Consider the following 18,536-nt stretch of genomic DNA (forward strand, 5'->3'; position numbering starts at 1 on the left):
GTGGGGAAATTTAGTACTGAAAAAGGTAAGTCACTTCAAGGTCACATAATGCAGATAGAGGTGGGACTAGGCCTGGGACCTGATTTCAACTGTGCTGGGATCCCACCAACCCACAGGCTGGTGGCTGGGCTCCGTGGTGCCTGGAGGCCTAGGTTGGGCTGTGCCCCCTTCAGGGCAGGACAGCAGCCTACTCTTTGTTCTCCTGGGCACACTGTGCAGCTCAGCCATAAAACCCAGTGGGCCATGGCAGCCGCCTCTGCGTCCCCAGCCACCAGGGCGTGAAAAGACACCCCATCCACAGTACCTTCTAACTGTCAATGCCCGCTCACCAAGAACGCCTCTGTCCTCGGTGGGGGTTTGGGGGTCTCTCCCCTAATATCTGGTCTGCAGGAGGGAGCTCGTTCACTTCTGACCTCATCCTCAGCCAGGCGGCTGACCCACCTGGGCCCATTACCAGAGGGTGTGTGGTCGCTGCCACCCCTGCTGGCAAACAGATGCTCTGGGATCGGTTGCAAGATCCTAGCCTAAGGAGCCACTGCATCCCAGGAGTGTCCTGGCGCATCTTCGCTTGGAAGTTGCCAGGTTATCCAGCCCACCCCCCTCCCCTGCAGGGGCAGGCTCTGCAGCACGTGGACGGGGCGGCCTCCAATCCAGGGCTCATGGCGGAAAGGCTCCTGTGCCACCCTGAGGGGTACTTTGTCAGTGCCTTGTCTTGAGCTGGACTCACCAGCCTGTAGCTTCTTCCCACTCTTGGTCCTTTGCAAGGAAACGAGAGCAGGACTGAGCCGTCTGGTGTGTGGGCTTTGGGGCCTCTTAGCTCGATGAGCCTGCCCTTCACCAACCAGGTGAGATGAGGGAGCAGGAGGACCCCACACACCTGGACAGGGCCAGCTGCCTTGTCTACCCCATCCAGCTGGTCAGATCCTATCTCACCTACAGGATGCTTTTCCCAAATTGCATTCACAAGCTCCAAAGCCCTGGGTTAAATTAACGTGACCACCTGGGACAAAAAGCAAACTCATTACTTAGAACGTGAGGGTCACGCTAGTTCCAGAGTAAGATGTTGGAATGGAGCCTCCTTGAGTGCCAGCAGGGCTTGTGTCCAAAAACGAGGCTCAGCCGGGGCTCAGAATTACCGGCCAGCCGATCTTCTCCTTGTAAGCCTACTTATAGGAAGTATTTGAAAGCCCCAGTGACCTTCAGAAGGAAACATTTTCTCAGCAAACAGTATTTGGAGAAAAATGTTCTCCCTCCTCGCTTCCGTGGCCCAACTCTGTTGCCCCAGCTCCTCTGCTCCCTGAAGTCAGGTCCCCAAGTCCTGGAGGTCTGGCCCCTGCCCTGCTCGGGACTGGCTGTCCTTGACCTTCCGCATCAGCGGTGGAAGGGGCTTGTTAAACACAGGTTCCCCGTCCCTTTCCATTGGAAAGGCAGGAGCAGCGTGGGAGAGGTGGAGGGGACACCCGTGCTGTAGCTGGCATGATGGATTCCCCTCGTCAGCCCACGAGGGAGACCGCCCAGATAATGACAGTTAATGGCTTCCGTACACCCTAGGGCCTGTTTAGCATGACAAAGTCCTCTCTGCTTCTGGTGAGCAACGCATTTGTTATAAGGGAGAAGGCTATAAGGAAGAGGAGGAGGCTGACAGTAAGTAAAGAGCCTACGTCTTGGCACAGGCCACCAGGTGCCCCCCAGACTTGAGTCAGACCCAGCTCCCACCTGTGAAGGCGGCGCTGAACCCTCACGTACGAGGTGTCCTCACATACCTCGAGCAGCCCTCGTCCCCTCCCCATTCTGCTGTTAGACACCTCTCCTTCTCCAAAACCAGGCTCCGGAACCAGTTGCTTTAGAAAATTGACTGCTTTCCCATGGCATGGGCCACCCCGGACCCTGGTGACCCCATTCTGCATCTCCCCCTCCCAACCAGAGCCCCCTCCCACAGGGCGGCGAGGGGACTGCAGCGGGACTCCTCCGGGTCTCCCACCCCTCGGCTTCCGGGCCCTCAGAGGTAGCCCCTGGCAGCGCAGGCCGTGGCCTTGAGAGGGAGCGAGGTGGAGTCCAGCCCGTGAAGGTCATCTGCGCTCGTGTTTTGGTGGTGACATCGCTGTCTCTGCAAGTCATTTGCCTCTTTCCTCCCTCTGATCTGAGAGATAATCAAATGGCAGTGGACTCTCCACGAACCTTCTCCCCAGAGCACTGCTGCGGGTGACAGCACGGGCCGCTGCTTTTCTCCGTGAGACTCTCAGCCCTCGACTCGAAAAGTAATCCTCCATGTGACACACAGCCCTCAAGTGAGAGAGAAGTCGCCCAGTGAAGTACGCTCTCTGGCGTGTAGCCGGGCCCCGGGTTCAGTTCTCAGCCCTGGAGCGTTGGAGCCCCCCGGGCATCTCCCTGCCCAGAACCGTGGGGAAGGTGTTTGCCTGGTCCTGACCCAGGCAGAGGCGCAGCGCCAGGACGGGAGGGAGGGGGCAGAGGTCGTGGAATCTGGCAGCACCGCCATGGGAGGGAGCGAGCCCTGCCCGTGGGATGCCAGAGGGGGAGTTCTCTCCTCTGGCCCAAGCTGACCCCAGGTGATCTTTCTAGAACTCCTCCAAAGGCAGTGAGCACCAGGGCCCCATTTGTCCTCTCAAGTCTGCACCAAGTCGTCAGTTTGCAACAAACTCCCTCTTCATTTTGCGTCTGAACAGCAGCTGTGCGGCCTGACCTCCCTCCTTCCGGCTTCCCCTGCCTCTTCCCTCTCCCCAGATTAGGGCCCAGACTGTCCAAGAGAGCAGAGTGGGGAGCTCAGGGTGGCAATAAGCTGGCCTGGGCTCCAGGAAGACAAAAGGGAAGAATGAGCACCAAAGGAACCGGAAAATCATAAATAAATGTGCTGAGCCGGAAACTTTCTCGTGCTTAATTAGGAATTTGTTCTGCCATCTGTTGAAATGAGGCCGGGGAAGACTGCAGGAGCCCCTCCCTGAGCAGGGCCCCCTGGAGCTCAAGACAAGCTGAGAAGCCTGTAGGCCGGTTCCTCCAGGGTTTTCGCATTGCCAGGCTGGGATTTAAAGGTTGGATGGCCTTTGCAAATAGCCACTTGTCCGGGAAAATGTCAGAACGTGTCTGATAAGTGCCAACCTTGATTCATTTCTTTTGTTGTCCAAAGAAGTTCTGGGGAGACCAGGCTGCTCAGTTTGGGAGACCTGGTTTGCAAATGCCCCTGAATTCACGTGTACAAGGATGGTCTCCGATCACTGTCCTGGCAGGCGAGACTTTTCCGGCCCGGGAGACTTCCTGGCCAGCCCCGCGTGCCTTCTACTCGCTCGCACCCAGCGGCTACTTCAGCTCACGAGGCTCTGGCCCAGGTGCCGCCCCTGCTGCACCTCCCCGCTTTGTTCCCTTCAGTGCGAGTGGGATGGTGTCCACCGCCAGTGTGCGCTCACAGGCCAGGCTCCTTGTCAGACAGTGACAGAAGCCAGAAGATAAAATGGGACCACGTGGGAAATGCTAGCAGCACAGTCCCCGGCAGCAGGTCAGCATTCAGACATCAGCCCTGTGTGTCCCCACCATCGTCATTTCGGGCTGCTGCATCCCAGGAGTGCTGCTGCCTCTCAGGAGTGGCTTCAGAGTGAGCCTTCCTTGGGACCGGCCAGGAGATCAGGGACATGGCCCAGGCCGCCTCCAGAAAGAGCCATATCACTGGATGGATGTCCCTTGGTGAGATCTCAGAGCATCACCAGCTGGTCTGTACAGCCTCCCCACCCCCCAACCCCAGCGCTGGTCCCCAGGGCTCACGGGGCCAGGAGCCCTCCCTGCATCCTGCAGGCCTCCGCCCCCACCGTCTTCAAGGAAGCTTGAGCCCAAGAGAAATGAGACGTAGGCCCACCTCACAGAGAGGCCCGGCTTCCCCCACTCCTGGCTCTCACTGTCAGCTATCAGTCAACCAGGGACACTTAGGAGACTGTCATGCCCACGGTCCCAGCAGCTGTGGCTTTACAGCTAAGCCGACAACCGTAGACTGTTCCCACTTGGGCCACCGGTGGGGAGCTCTCAGGCTGGAAGGGGGCACGGTGGCATCATTACTCCACTCCCATTACCGACTCCCCAGCCATTACTGACTCCCCCCGGCAGACGCCTCCCACTTGGGGACACAAACAGCTGGCTCATCTCGAGGCGCCCCGTTTGGTGTTATTAAAAAAACGATTCTTTCTAATAAAGGCAGCTCTGGCGCGTGGCAGCCCTCCTTGGTCTGGGTTGTCAGGGACCCACAGGCTGCCTTCCCTCTGATTGTGTATTCAGAGCAGCACCACACCCGTCATTACTGTCTCGGTGCTCCCGCAAAGTGGGTCAGGCGCCATCCTCCCGACCGTTTGTAGATAAACTTGAGCCGGCCTCGTGAAGTTTCTCAGCCCTGCTCCCCCACCTCCCCCTGGCAGGTGCCCCAGATTTGTCTTCCAGACCGAGCCAGCAGGGAGAGGTGGGACTCAGTGGTGGTGGCCCGGGTGGCAGAAGGTCCCCAGGAGGAGACCGTCACCTGGGAACATAAGGGCTCTGGTTTTACCTGTCCCCAGAATTATTTGTGGCCACGTGGCTGACTCCCCCGCAGATCCGTGACTGATCTCAGCCGAGCGTCTCCTAGGGGGGATGGCTGTGATCTGTCACCACCAGTAGCCAGGGGTCTTCTACGCCTGGGCCATCTGTTTCCCACATCCTGTTGGCTCGTCCTGCCAGCTTGGTGTTTGAATTCCTTCCCAGGCACTCACTGCTGCCCCCTCACTCAACTGGTGCTTCTGCAAGGGCCAGGAAGGACCCCCTCCCATAGTGAGGGCAGCATACCAGCCCCCTTTGAGCTTCCAGCCAGCCTCTGCTCTGTGCTCCCTGAGCCTTCGCTGCTGCCCTGCCCACCCTGTCTCTGGCCACCATCCAGGGCTCTCCTGGGCCGTTCAATACCCCTTGTCACACAGCCAACGGAGGGAATGCAGGAGAGCCTTTTTGTGTATGTTTCATTTTGGTCTTAATTATATTCTTGGTTTTCTACAAGTTCTCTCTGCAGACACAGAGGTCAGTTGAAAGGAAAGGAACTGGGGGTTTCTATCTTAAAGCTCTTAGGGTAAACTGGACACCTAATTAAAGTTTGCTGAAGGGCCAGCCACATGCCACCAAATGACCCCTGTCATTAGCACAGGCCTGACCTGAGAGCTCTACTTGGCCCTGAGCAGACACCGCTGCTCTCTCGGCCGCACCTCTCCTCCGAGCAGCCTTGTGTCGGCAGCTCTGCTCTGCGTGTGGCTGACACGCGTGCTGACCCGGCCACCAGATGAGGACTCCTGCCCCGCCAGGAGGTTGGCAGGCCAGGTGCCTGGACTCCAGCAAGGGAAGGGAGGATGAGGCCCTGGCAGCTCGTGGTCAGCGGGGTGAGGTGTCTGATGACAGTTACACACAATTGGGCTTCACACAAGCCAGGGGCCACCCCAGCCACGTCAGGCGTCCATACCTGTCCGCAGAGCTAACAAGGCCCAGGGCCACCCTGGAGCTCCGGAATGTACGGTCAGACCTGGGGACCCAGCGTCCTTGTCCTGTACTGCCTGTCCGCTTTCTCCGCTCCCTGGTTTCTCTCTGCGTCCAGCCACTGCTCAACAGCTCTCAGTCGGCTCAGGCTACCATGACAATACCACAAGCTGGGTGGCTTAAACCGTGGAAATTTATTCTCCCGGTTCCGAGGGCTGGACTAAGCCCAAGATCAAGGTGTTCTCGGGGTTGCTTTCCGGTGAGGCCTCCCTGGCTGGTAGACGGCCGCCTTCTCACCGTGTCCTCACTTGGCTTTTCCTCTGCGTGTGCAGAGAGAGCATGCTCCAGTGTCCCTTTCTCTCCTTAAAGGAACACCCGTCCCATCAGATTAGGGTCCGCCCTTATGACCTCACTTAACCTGTAATCCCTCTTTAAAGGCCCCGTCCCCAGATACAGTCACACTGGGGTTAGGGCTTCGACGTACAAATCAGAGGGGGAGACAGTTCAATCCACAGCAAGAAGAAAGGGCTGAGGGCCCGCAGGAAAGGCGGCAGTGTGAAGGTTTATGTTTCCAGCCTCTGGGAAGATTAGTCCGCCAGCAGCCACAGGCCCCTGGGCCCCACCTTCCCTGCGATTACGAACTGAGCTTGCCCTGACAGCTCACGAGTGAAGGACAGAGAGCCTGCCCTCCCAGGGACCACTTGCTCCAAGGGCGTGGAAAGTTGTAGGATGAAAAGGCCAGAACTCTTGATTTCGTACTTAAGGCTTGATTGCTTCCGAGACTCAAATACCTGCCCTTTATCAACGACCTGCTCCTCCTGACACACTTGGAAGGCGGGCGGCTCTGCCCTGAGTCCTGGAGTAGAACCACGGTCCTGTAAGCTGATTATTTAAACATCCTCCTCTTCTGCTTCCCTGATGACAATGACACCTACAGAGCTAGACATCCTCCAGAAACCCCAGGGGCTGATCCAGCTTGGGAAGGTAGTCAGATTGGCTTTAAATTCTTCTCTTCAGTGGAAACCCAGGTGACTTTTTTGTGAGTTATTGCAGGCAAGGCTAGCAATCACAGAATGTCTCCCTGGCCTGGCGTGAAATGTGACCCAGGGCCAAGATGCTTCTGGAGCCGAACACACCTGCATGGTGAGCTTTCCCTTCTCCCCAGAGGGAACCCCTTCCAGCCAGAGACCCAGCGTGTCCTGTCTTCTCGGGGCATGAAAGGACCCCCTACCCCAACCACAGCCTGTGCTCCCGTGGGAGGGCAATGACTGAGGAAGGATGGACCAACGTGAGCCCCAAAGAACCCAAACAGAATTACTTTCCAGGCTCACCTAACCCCATACACAGAGCACACACCCAGAGTCTCCCCAGATGACAGGGTAATAGGGACAGTGTGGCCTCAGGCGGAGCAAAAGGAAGTGGATCTGCTTCACAGAGCAGGTATGAGCAGTCTGTTCCTGGTTCTCCTCACACCCCCTCCCAACCACCAGAGCCCAAAAGATTAGCTGGTGCCTGAACCAGAGATGCTCAGGGAGGGGGCATGACTGCAGCTTGACCTGGGTTGGGTCCTCCTTGGAGCAAAAGGAGAATTAAGTGAGAACTCAGGATTGACAGGTTTTCCTACTTGAATGGGTTTTCAGGATGGAAAATAAGGTTTCTGCAGTGAGAAAGGGGACTTAACACGGTTTTGGACAATCGCTGTGGGCCAGGCTCTGGCCACGTGCTTTATTGTACCATCTTATTCCATCCTCCCAGGGACCATGAGCATCTCCCTTTTAAAGGTGATGAAACAGAGGTGCAGACAAGTTAAGTGGACCCCATCCCCACCCCAGGATTACACAGTTCGGTGGCAGAATCAGTTGAACCCAGTGTAACTTGAGAACTTAAGCTTGTTCAGAAGAAAAGCAGCAGTGGCCTCCCTCCCCCACTTGCCTCCTCCTTCCAAGGTGTTAGAGCCTCCTGGGGTGACTTCCCACTCACACCCCTGGCCTGCGGCTCTTGTGAGCTGCCAAATGGCACTCTGTTCACAGCGGGTCCTATTCTTTAAGGAACGATTGCCCAGCCACCTGCTCCTGTTTTTAGGGTGGAGAAACTGCTTAGTCCTCAGTGGTTCTCAGGTCAGGCTGATGTTACCCCCCTCAGCTCCTCCCAGCCCCCCTGAATCTCGGGAGGCACCAGCCAAGCTCAGATGACCCAGCCTGAGAGACACAGCCGTGCCCCAGCCCCTCCCAGTGCTGTGTGGCAGTAAAGGAGGAGCACCGGAGCCTGAGCTGGGGATGGGCACACTCTGGCCAGTCGTCGTCCGCAGCCCTGGCATCTTGATTCCCTGCTTGGAGAAGAGAGTGCCATCCTCCTGTCAGCCACCTTGACGGATGGCCTCCACCTCGCACGTGTCAGAGTCAGAGCCACTTACGGGGCTCGAGGAGCAGCAAGGTGTTTGGGGGTGGCCCACTCCACAGCGCGGGGCAGCTGGGCAGGGTCCAGAGCGCAGGGAGTTGAGGCCGCAGCTCTCCGGGAGGCCGGCTGGCTGAGGCCCTGCCTGATGTGCGGCTGGCTTGTGAGGATGCCCCGAGGCACTGCTGGAAGGAGTCCTAGCCTTTACCCTGGGCTCTCGGTCACAGCTTTGCATTATTTGTGCTCTCCAGAGCCCTTGGGGATTAAGAATGAGGGCTCTGGCCTTAGCAGAAAGCGTCCCCCTCCTCTGTGATAGCTGCATTCCCTCCGGTGCCTGCAAAGGAGACAACTGGGGCCAGGGCCTCAGGGGCGCGGGCCATTGTGCACAGCCCTCCTGCGTTCCAGAGAAGCTCTGTTCGAGCTCACGTGTTTACCAAAATGTCCTTCTGACTTAATGACCCAGGACCACAGGCCCAGCCAGTATCCCCGCTGCAGGGCAGGCCACCCTGGTGGTCACAGCCCAGGGGAACTGAAAGCCTGTTTTGCCTTTAGCTTTTCAGGAGGGACCAGTGCAGTATCGCACCTTGGCCCAAGGTCTTCAGTGTCTCAGAGCAAATCAGGGCCGGTGACAGGATTAGTTAGGAGCCGGGGCTGAGGTTGGGGGCAGGAGGCGGAAATCTTTCAGATTCCCAGCAGGTCAGATGCTTCACAGATGCACACTCCCCAGAGGCGTGGTCGCTGTAAACCCGCGTTGCCCAATCAAAATACAATGTGAGCCAACTGGGGAATTTCCAGTTTTGTGGTAGGCACGTCTTAAAACTTTAATTTCAATAGTATGCTTATTCAACTTCATATCAAAAATATCTTTTCAACATGTACTCAATATGAGAAAATGATAAAGGAGCTAGTTTACATTCCCTTTTCACAGCTCTGCACAGGCCTCGCCACCATTCCAAGGGCCAGGGAGAGCCTCGCCACAGCCCCGGGGCCAAGGCAGTGCCAGCCGGGCCACCCAGAGGCCCAGAACGAGCTCTTCCCTCTCCACTCCCAGCGCAGGCCAGCACGCAGGCGCCCACCCGAGGTGGTTCCAGTGCACGGAGGATGCAGCTAGCTACTGACCACTCTGATCTCTGCCCTGACCCACAGACCCAAGAGAGGCAAACTGGGGCTGCCGGTTGGACTCTGCAGAAGTGAGCCTCAGAGCCCCGGGCCCTGACCTTAGACCCCTGCTTATCCCCATTTGGCCCCAAGAATGAGTCAACTCTGACTCCTGTGAGGTCTGGGCCGGTTCAGAGCTTTATCTAGTCAATGAGGCCCCAGGGAGAAGGGCCTGGGAGAGCCAAGTGGGGAACCAGGAGAGGCAAGTCATCCAGATTTGGGATCATGTTTGTTTTTTCACTCTCATCTCCTTAAAAATCTGGACCACCTTTGCCCTTTGGCAGGAGTTCAGAAGGGGGTCGACTCACTGGCTCCCCCTCTGCAAAGGAGAGGGGCTGTGAGGTCAGACAGACACACAGCCGTGAGGTGAGAGCCCTGGGTGCATCTTTGTGGAATGAATGAACTGTCCCGGTGAGCCCTGTGCGGCGCACGAAGCAAGGGCAGTTGTTTTCACGTGGGCTGTTACTGCAGATATTAAAAGAGAAGTCTCCTGACCCCCCACGTCGCCTTGCAGCTGCACCTTCCGGGGCCGACAGCCACTCCTCATGTGACCTGTATCAGGCCCTCACCTCCTCCCCCACCCCCGCAGCATCCTGCCTGGCAACTCGCTGCATCTCTTCACCCCTTGGAGCGTGACTGCTGGTGCACAGTGCAGGTGGATGGGGACTGCGACCCCCGTCCATCATGTGGGCTCTCTGAGCACAGCGTGTGAGGGTCAGAGAGAAGCCCAGCCCGCCCCGTGTCCTCCTCTGCCTCCATCCCCACCTCCCACACGGCCCCGGCCAGGTGGCACGAGCTGTCAGTGGCGGCGCCCAGACCCTGGGCATCCTGTGCGCGCTCAGAGCCCTGCTCTCCGTTGTGCTTGCTGGCCGTGTCTGTCGCTCACATCCTGTCATCCTCATTTCATCTTGATTTATTATCAGACCTAATGAGTTTTTGGAGCAGCTATCTCCTGGAGACAGGGCGATCAATCTAGAAGATGGCTGTTGAACTCTGCTCCTCCAGTAACCGGAGGAGGGAAGGGCCAAGAGCAAAGGAGTGTGGTCACAAGGGCAGGGCCAGGTGGCAGTGGGAAGGTTAGTCCTCACGCCCCTAGTGCCGGGACCCCTCAAGGTCAGAGCCGCCCGCACCTGGCCCTCCTGCTTCCTTCCTTCCTTTCACTCTCTGTCCTTCCATCACAACGCAGTGCGTGGATACCACTGGTTTCTACTGCACTTGCCAATCTGGAGACCAGGCTGGATCATTGCCCCCGTGTCTCCACTCCAGAAAACATCACCCCGCACCCACCCCATGTCCTCCCAGGGGCCCCATGGTTCCCACTTCCCCGTCTCGTCCCGAGGTTACCTAGGGCTTCCTGGGGAGCTGCAACCCCACGAAGCGGCCACTTTTTAACGCCCCTGGAATCACCTCTCAAGAGCCTCTGGCATCTTAATTCCTAGACAGGAGCAAACATCCAGCCCTTGAGGGTAGATCTGGTTTTTGGAAACAGACCTGTTGTTCTGGCGGATAGACTTGTTCAAGTAAGGGAACAAAATGGGTGACAAATCTAGGTAACAGCATTATCAGGTAAAGCTAATTATAGCCGGAAAATTGTGAGAGTTTTCTTACCACCCAGAGCTACGGCTTTGTAGGCATCCAGAAAGTTCTGGAAAATGTCCCACACCATCGTAGATGTAAAGATGCAGCTCCCAAGACAGCAACTCTGGAGGACCCCTGTTAGTAGGTGCACATTCTTAAGGGGGTGCCCATGCATGCTGTAAAAAAAAAAAATCAGTCAAAACTCTTTGGAAACCTGCTTCCTAAATTGGTTTGTTTACAATAAGCAAAGCCACCCGTCAGGGCTGTCCAGACAGCTCGCCCTGAAGTCAGCAAGCCAGTTTCTGCCTGCGTTTCTTACAGCCTCTTGGAGATTTAGGGCTGAGGAGGAAGCTGAACAGCAAAGCACTAGCCAGCACCCCAGCTGGAGGGAGCAGTGAGGGGAGGCCCTCACATCCAGCCAGCCAGCTTCTTCCTGCCTCCCGCACGCTCACCAGACCCACGGCCCCGAGGCTGAGCCTGGCGGCCGTGCGGGCCTGGGCCTGGGCCAGGAATAGCGCCAGGTCACCAGGTGACCCCCTGAGACAGTGGTGGCACAGCAGGATTGGTCTCTTGCCTTCCACAGCTGCCCTCTCTGCCCTGACCCTGGTGGCCTACCTCTGTTGGCAGAACTGCCAGCTGCAGCCTCTTGAACACCTAATCACCGGGTGGCCCCAGGGGCCCTGTCTCCCAGCGGTAGCGGCCCGACCCGCTCAGCTCTGCTTTGTAACCCTTCCTGGCTCAGGACAGACTCCTTGGCACACAAGGACCATACCTACACCCCATCCAGCCTTTCCCTGGGTCCCCCTCTCTCACCTGCCCCAGCGCACTTCCTGGGTATGGTTCTCCCATACAGATCTCTGGCCTGCACACCCCAAGAAATCTGACAAGCCAGACTGCCGGGGTCCTAGGCATCCCCGAGGGAACAGGGAGGCCCCACAGGGTGTCCTGTCCCAACCCTCAGAGAGTTCAGCCAGAGGCAGTTCCTGGGCTCAAGGAAGGAACTGTATTGCCACTTTCCCCTTGACTGACTGGAGCTGGCAAGATTTGTGATGTCCCTGCAGCGGCAAGAGTCGTGGTGCCCTCAGAGTCAGGAGCGGCAGGGACAGGAGTGGGCTGAGAGCCTCAGAAACAAATCATCTTTACTGGCAGTTTTCACAGGCCTGTTTCCCGGCTTTCCTCCTCCCCTCCTGTACCCGACAGTATCAGGCAGCTCTGATTAAAAGTAATAAATGACATTTCCGTTGAGCGCAGTCCCAAGTGTCATTGTGGGAAGACATTGGTTTGGCTTCCCGTGAGTCCTGGGAGAAAGGCCTCTTCCTTCCAGGGAGCTGGGGGTATGATGTGGCCTGAAGGGGACAATGGGGAGCCCTGAGCCTCTGATGGGCTGGCAGCCAGCCTCTTCTGGCCACTGTTTGCCTGCGTTGCTCCCCCAGAAGTGCCTTGTGTCATCGTGGCTTTCCCTGCACGATGGGGGCCCAGGCTGGAAGGACTGTCAGGCCTGGTCTGAACAGAGACAGCAGGGCTTTGCAGACTCCAAAACTGGAGACAGGGACACTGGTGGTCCCTGGGTGTGCTAACAGTGGCAGTTTGGGGAAATCTGGGTAACACGTGAGAAGCCGGAGAGAGTCCACTGGGTCTAGAAGTACGTCTGCTTCAGAGAGTCTACATTCTGGAGCACCGGCTGGCGAGCCCAACTCCGGATGCAGGACCCGCGGGAGAGTGGCTGTCAGAGGCGCAGCCAGCCTGGAGCACTGTGTGAACAGATAGAATCACAGGTCCCCTTCCGCTTCTGCAGCGAACTCGGGTCAGAGTCACTCCCTGTCCCCTACCTGTGCCAGCAGGCCTAGGAGAAGGGAGCCACGTGCTGTTGGCACCGGCAGCGCAGAGAATTCAGCTCCTCTCTTCCAGCATTGGTCTTTGGTGCCATTTCTTCCCTTGAGTGACCTCGAGTGACTATGGGAACGTCCCTGCCTGGTGTGGGCCCCTGAGCGCCCGCCTCTACTCAGAGCTGCCGGCATGCTTCCCCGTCTCTCCTCAGCTGTCTCCAGCAGCTGCCCTGGCCCAGGAGGACACCCCCTCCCAAGTGCTCTGTGCCTCTTACCTCTCCACTCTCCCCACGCCCGCTCCTCACACACACATCCTTTAAAAGGAGGGAGAGCGGCCAGAGTCCTGCGCCAGACCTGCTCGGTGCCAGGAAGCTGGCAAAGCCCCGTGAGAGAGCCCCTGGGGCCGACAAGGGAGCTGGCAGGTCCTGGCCGGGAGCCTGAGCTGCTCTGAGAAGACAGCGCAGGGCTACTCTGCTGATCGCCCCCGCGCTGTCCTCCTGCCACCCCCCATCCCCCACCCCCAGAGACATGTTCCTTTACCTGCGGGGGGCGGGGGGTGAACCAGATGTCCCTGAGATCAGCAGCCACTGCTGTGACCCAGAAGATGACCCTCAGGGTGACACAAATTGAGTCATTCTTTCCCTGGGGCTCCAGTCCCTCGGCAGACACCCCCAGGCCAGAAACCGTCCCCGGTAGGGCTGCTTCCTCCTCCGCCAGCTGACTCCCCTCCTGTTTTCCAGCTTTTGCCATCATGATTGTGCTGGCCCTGGTCCGCATCGGGCACGGGCGTGGGGAGGGGCACCCGCCCCTGGCCGACTTCTCCGGCGTCCGGAACCTGTTCGGGGTGTGCGTCTACTCCTTCATGTGCCAGCACTCCCTGCCGTCCCTCGTCACCCCCGTCTCCTCCAAGCGCCACCTCACGCGCCTCGTCTTCCTGGACTACGTGCTGATCCTGGCCTTCTACGGCCTCCTCTCCTTCACCGCCATCTTCTGCTTCCGAGGAGACAGCCTCCTGGACATGTACACCCTCAACTTTGCGCGCTGCGACATCGTGGGCCTGGCCGCTGTGCGCTTCTTCCTGGGCCTCTTCCCCGTCTTCACCATCAGCACCAACTTCCCCATCATCGCCGTGACCCTCCGCAACAACTGGAAGACGCTCTTCCACCGCGAGGGTGGCACGTACCCCTGGGTGGTGGACCGTGTGGTGTTCCCCACCATCACCTTGCTGCCCCCTGTGCTGGTGGCCTTCTGCACGCACGACCTGGAGTCGCTGGTGGGCATCACCGGGGCCTATGCGGGCACAGGCATCCAGTACGTCATCCCCGCCTTCCTGGTGTACCTCTGCCGCAGGGACACACAGCTGGCCTTTGGCTTCGGGACCATCAACAAGCACAGGTCCCCTTTCCGCCACACCTTCTGGGTGGGCTTTGTGCTGCTCTGGGCTTTCTCCTGCTTCTTATTTGTCACCGCCAACATCGTCCTCAGCGAGACCAAGCTCTGATGGCAGGACATGTCTGGTGACAAGAGAGGTGAGGGTCCCACTCCGTCCTCCCTGCCGGCAAAGCCAAGAGCTAGTTGCCTCCCAGGTCTCCCTGGGGCAGGCAAGGCCCAGGTTCTTGGAAGGGACCCTCCACTCCCCCAGCTGGGGCTCTTCTCCCCACCCAGGACTCCACACAGTCTGCACCTTGCCTCACTCGCCGGGGTCACCCTCCTCCGGGTCCTCCTACGTGGGGCTGCCCCCCTGGCCAGCCGAGTCCCACAACCCAGGCACGCGGCTGCTCCCAGATTATTGCTCGGACTGGTTACTGGAATGGATTCCTCTGCTTTCACACCCGCCCACCACCCCAGGCGGGCTCCTCCCCCTGCACAGTGGAGACGCAGTGCTGGCACTGCCACTATTTATACCAGACACATGTTCCCCCACCGCCACCGCCCCCTCCCAGTTCCTCCCGCATCCTTGTCTGGGAAATCTACTACATTAGGGCAACCCCAGCCCTCGCCCTCCTCCCACCAGGACTGCTAGTGGCAGGGCTCACCTTCCCGCCAGGCCTGGAGGTGCCAAGTGCCTCTCCTGGGGGAGTGCCTGGCCACTGATGACAAGGACAGGAAGTGCTAATCAGTACCAGGGTCCCCAGGCCAGAGCTGTGAGTTCCCTGCTGTGGGTGCTGTGGTGTCTCTGGAGCAGCGGGCGGGAGTAGCCCTTCCGTTAGTGACACAGCAGCCCGTGCCTAGGGATTAAAGCCCAGAGCTTGTGACCCCTGAAAGGGATCCTCTGCCCTTCTGACTGGGGTCCCTGGGGCCTCCTGCAGTGCAGGGGGCAGCGTATAAGGCCCACCAGACGGGAGCTCTCCCCATCTGTCACCACAGTAGCTTGGGATCACCTTGGGCATGTAGGCCCTGGTTCCCACTGTGTGAGAGGTCAGGTCTGCCCCCTGTCCCTGCCGTCCCTGCTCCCACTCCAACACTTAACTGGCTCCCTCTCAAGCCAGGCTGTGGGTGCTCAGCGTTCACATACTCCACGTCACTTGGGTGCTGTGGGGTGAGATGGGGCACTGGCCACCATTCCCGTGGAAGGAGGGTCAGGTTCCAGGGCCCCTCACCAGCTCCTCTGGTTCCCTCCCCCTCACAATCATGCGCATACCTGCTGGGCCAGCCTTCCTGGGAAACAGGTGACTCTAATGAACTCTGCATTTTCAATGTGCCTTCTGCTTCAGGACCTGGGGGCCCCTCCTGGCCCTCCCTGGTGTGACCCCAAGCCCTGGGCCTAACCCTGCCTGTCCTGGATCCCAGAGCAGCCTGACCAGGAGCTGCCCCTCTGGGGTGGGGTCTCAGGCCCCTCCCCAACCCTCTTTTGATTTCAGTGCCTTGCTCAACCCTCCGGGGAACCTCTGCGGCCTCCCCACTGCATCCCACCGTCTTTGAACTTTGGACAGAGCGAGGACGCCAGGTCTCCTGGGGCCTCAGGGAACAGGGAGGGGGACAAGGGATTCGCAAGAACAAGGGGCGTCTGGTGGCGCCGCCAGCCCCTCCCCTCTGGCCCCTGGCAGCCCCAGCCTGTGCGAATCTCGTGTCATAAGTGGCCGCGATCAGCTTTCTCACTGTGGTCACACGTCTTCACTTCTCACAGCTTATCCCCAGCAATTGTTTTCCATCCTCGTCAAAGAAAGACGCCCCTTCCCCATCTGCCGTCGTGGCTGCTTCCTAGGGAAACTCACCCCAGGGTGGGCGGAGCCGGGAGGCCTCCGCAGTGGCCCCGCCCCCTGTAGCTCAGCCCCTCCCTGGAGCAGCCTGGCTGTTTGCTGAGAGCTCAAAACATCTGTACCTACCCTTCTCCAATTACATCCCTTCTTGCTTAAGGACAAAGCAAATTAAATCATCCTGCCACCTCAGGCTCCAAACCAAATTTTGGACACAAATTTATTAGCAGCGTAAAGCCCAGGTTGATTTATGTGACAATCTGGAGTCACACAGCAGTGGAGTCGGATGGCTGCATTCCCCTCCACCTCTTGAGCTGAGCAGCCCCAGTCCTGGAAGGAATTGGCTGGCGGTGACCATGTCACTGATGGCAAACCGGGGCCCCCACCCCTGCCACAGTCTGGATTCCTTTGCTCCTTGGTGTTCACCTGCTGTCTGTCCTGCTGAAAGTCAGCTGGGGTGGCCTTCCTCTCTACTGCTGATAGCCGTGGGGGTGGGGGAGTTGGGGCTAAGGGGAGAGGACTGAGGACCCTGAGAGCTAGACATTCCCCAGGTGATACCTTGCCCATCCAGCTTGTTTGACTGTGAGTTTTTACATCAGCCTGGAGAGGTGGGCAAGTTGGGTTATGGTTTCCATTCTACAGATGGGCCCTGTTGTCAGTAGTGGGGCGCCAGCCCAGCCTGGCCCAGGTACAAGCGTCACTGTGGAGGAGAACGCAAACTCAGCAGCCTTTGCCCAATGCCATTCACCCGCTCTGCCCCAGACGGGTCCCGAGGGCAGGCCAGGTCAAGGTGGGAGTCAGCGGTCTCTGTCTCGTCCCCTGCCGATGCGCACGTGCCATTGTGCCAGCAGCTCCTGGCTGTGCCCTCACCTGAGGCCAGAGAGGCAGCTGCGGGCTTAGGGATGGGGCAGATGTCAGGTGACAGGCTGGGAGGCACTGCTGAGTGGTGGGAGGTGGGCAGCAGGCACCTCTGCGCCCCCTCCCCACACACAGGCCCCAGGAAAAAGGTGGTGTGAACCCTGAGCTGCACAGGAAAGACAGAGGGAGAAACAGTGATGGCAGCAGCAGGACGGAACAGGGTAAGATAGAATTTCTGTTGCTGAGACTGGTGACTAAAGGCCTCTCTCTTCCTGTAGCCTCCCAAAAGAGAAAAAAAAAAAACAGCAGTTGGGTCTGGTGTCTGGGTTCAGCCTTCTCTTTGCTACGCAGTCATGCCCTTGTTTATGATGATTGACTATCTAGAGCCTCAATTCACTCTCCAACATAGCTGCTCCCTCCTCCCCTGCCAGGCTTTCTGCCCTCCCCTTGGTAATACAGGACCCTTCGTTGGTCCTCCTGCAGAGGGGCAGAGGGCATCGCAGCTCCAAAACTGGAGGAGGCATCCTTCCTGCCTCCACTGGCCAGAATACACTCCTAGAGAAGGAGCAAGGCGGCCAAGAGCCTGGCCCCAGGAGCAGGATTGGCCCCATCTTAGAGCCAGCCAGCAGCAGGTTTAGCTCCACATGTGGCTTTTAATTATCTTTCCAGTTCTTGGTTATTAATGATCTTGGGCAGTGAGCAGAGAGCAGCCTGGATCTCACAACTCCTCCCAGCCTCACCTGCTGCAGCCTTCCACCCAGAGCTGCACTCAGACCCAGACTGGGCAGCAGGATAGGTTAGGTCCAGGGGCTGGTGGGCAAGAGTTAACCCTCTCATCACCAGCGACTGCCACCAAGGTTAAGCTCCCTTCCTCAGCACTGGCCTCTAGCACTCACCTAGACTCACATTCAACATCTGTTGTGGAGCCCCCCGATCCTGGACCTGGACCCATGAAAATCCAGGGCAGAAACATGAAATTGACTGTAATGGACAAGAACTACCCATTCTCTCAGTGTACCTAGGCTCTCCAGCCAGGAATGGAGAGGTATTAGAAATTTCCCCACTCTACCACTTCAGCTGCTCTCATTCCTAAAACCAAACAAAATCTTCCAGTTTTCATGGCCCCAATCCCCGAAGTGGAGTATTTGGAGACTGGAGAGGAGACCCAGCTTCCAGGGAGCCAGCAAGGAGCTGTGTGGGAAAGAGCTCTGGGCATCCAGCACTGCCCTCCCGACCTCCTCTCTACTGCATGGAGTTAGTTTCTGCCCTGCTTCACCCAAATGGTCAAGAACCGCAAGGCCCCAGGCTGCACATGCTCACAGTTAGAAAAGGTTCTGACAGTACCAATCATGCTCACTGTTTTTGCAGAATGAATGGAAGTGTGAGTGCATGCTTGCTTCACAGTCACTGTGGGGATACATGTAACCAATGTCTTTTAATGTGAAGACATTAAAAATGGTAAGGAAGAGCCATCTTTTAAAATGGTTTACAGCCAATGGCACGTGACAGAGAAAGGAGGTGCGGCTGGTAGCCCCAAAGGGAGGACAGAGAATTGAGATGTGGGACAGATTCTCTGACCTGAGGCTCCTTCCCTCCCAAGGAGTCCCGGCACCAGTGAGGCTAAGCTGTGCTGACCCCAGAAGACAGTCTGAGCCCTGCACATCCACCACAGAGTGAATGCACCAGGGCCCAGAAGAGCCCAGCAGGTTCCCCGCAACAGACCTCCCTCTGCTGTTTCTACCGTGACATTGTCACGTACTCATGGGGGCCCCTGGCAGGGCAGGATACACACAGTCCCTGGCATGAGCCTTTCTCTTCAAGGAGACTGAAGGATGTACTCTATCCATCACCACCAGAGCCCCTGTGCTGAACACATCTGTCACATTCGGCATCAGGGTGGGCGGGAGTTGGCACTGAATATCAAGGGGCTTCTGCTGCCCAGAGTCCTCAGCCTCACCTCCTGGATACTTCCCTAAAGGGAGCCCTAGGCAGACACCTCACCTGGGATACTCCCATGATGCTCCTATTGCCTACAGGCTGT

At 58.1% G+C, this 18,536-nt stretch overlaps 1 protein-coding gene across 3 annotated transcripts in view; it reads left to right on the forward strand.

The window, feature by feature from the left end:
* The window catches only part of TMEM104 (transmembrane protein 104), a 52,250-nt gene extending 34,287 nt beyond the window's left edge, over positions 1–17,963 (forward strand). For all 3 annotated transcript variants that reach the window (XM_074343646.1, XM_010950803.3, XM_074343647.1), the window contains one exon: positions 13,181–17,963. In XM_074343646.1, the coding sequence (XP_074199747.1) occupies positions 13,181–13,941 (761 nt within the window). In that variant the 3' untranslated portion in view covers positions 13,942–17,963. The remainder of the gene's footprint in view (positions 1–13,180) is intronic.
* The last annotated feature ends 573 nt before the right edge of the window (positions 17,964–18,536 follow it).

Source organism: Camelus bactrianus, chromosome 16 (assembly GCF_048773025.1).
Source record: "Camelus bactrianus isolate YW-2024 breed Bactrian camel chromosome 16, ASM4877302v1, whole genome shotgun sequence".
Taxonomy (NCBI): domain Eukaryota; kingdom Metazoa; phylum Chordata; class Mammalia; order Artiodactyla; family Camelidae; genus Camelus; species Camelus bactrianus.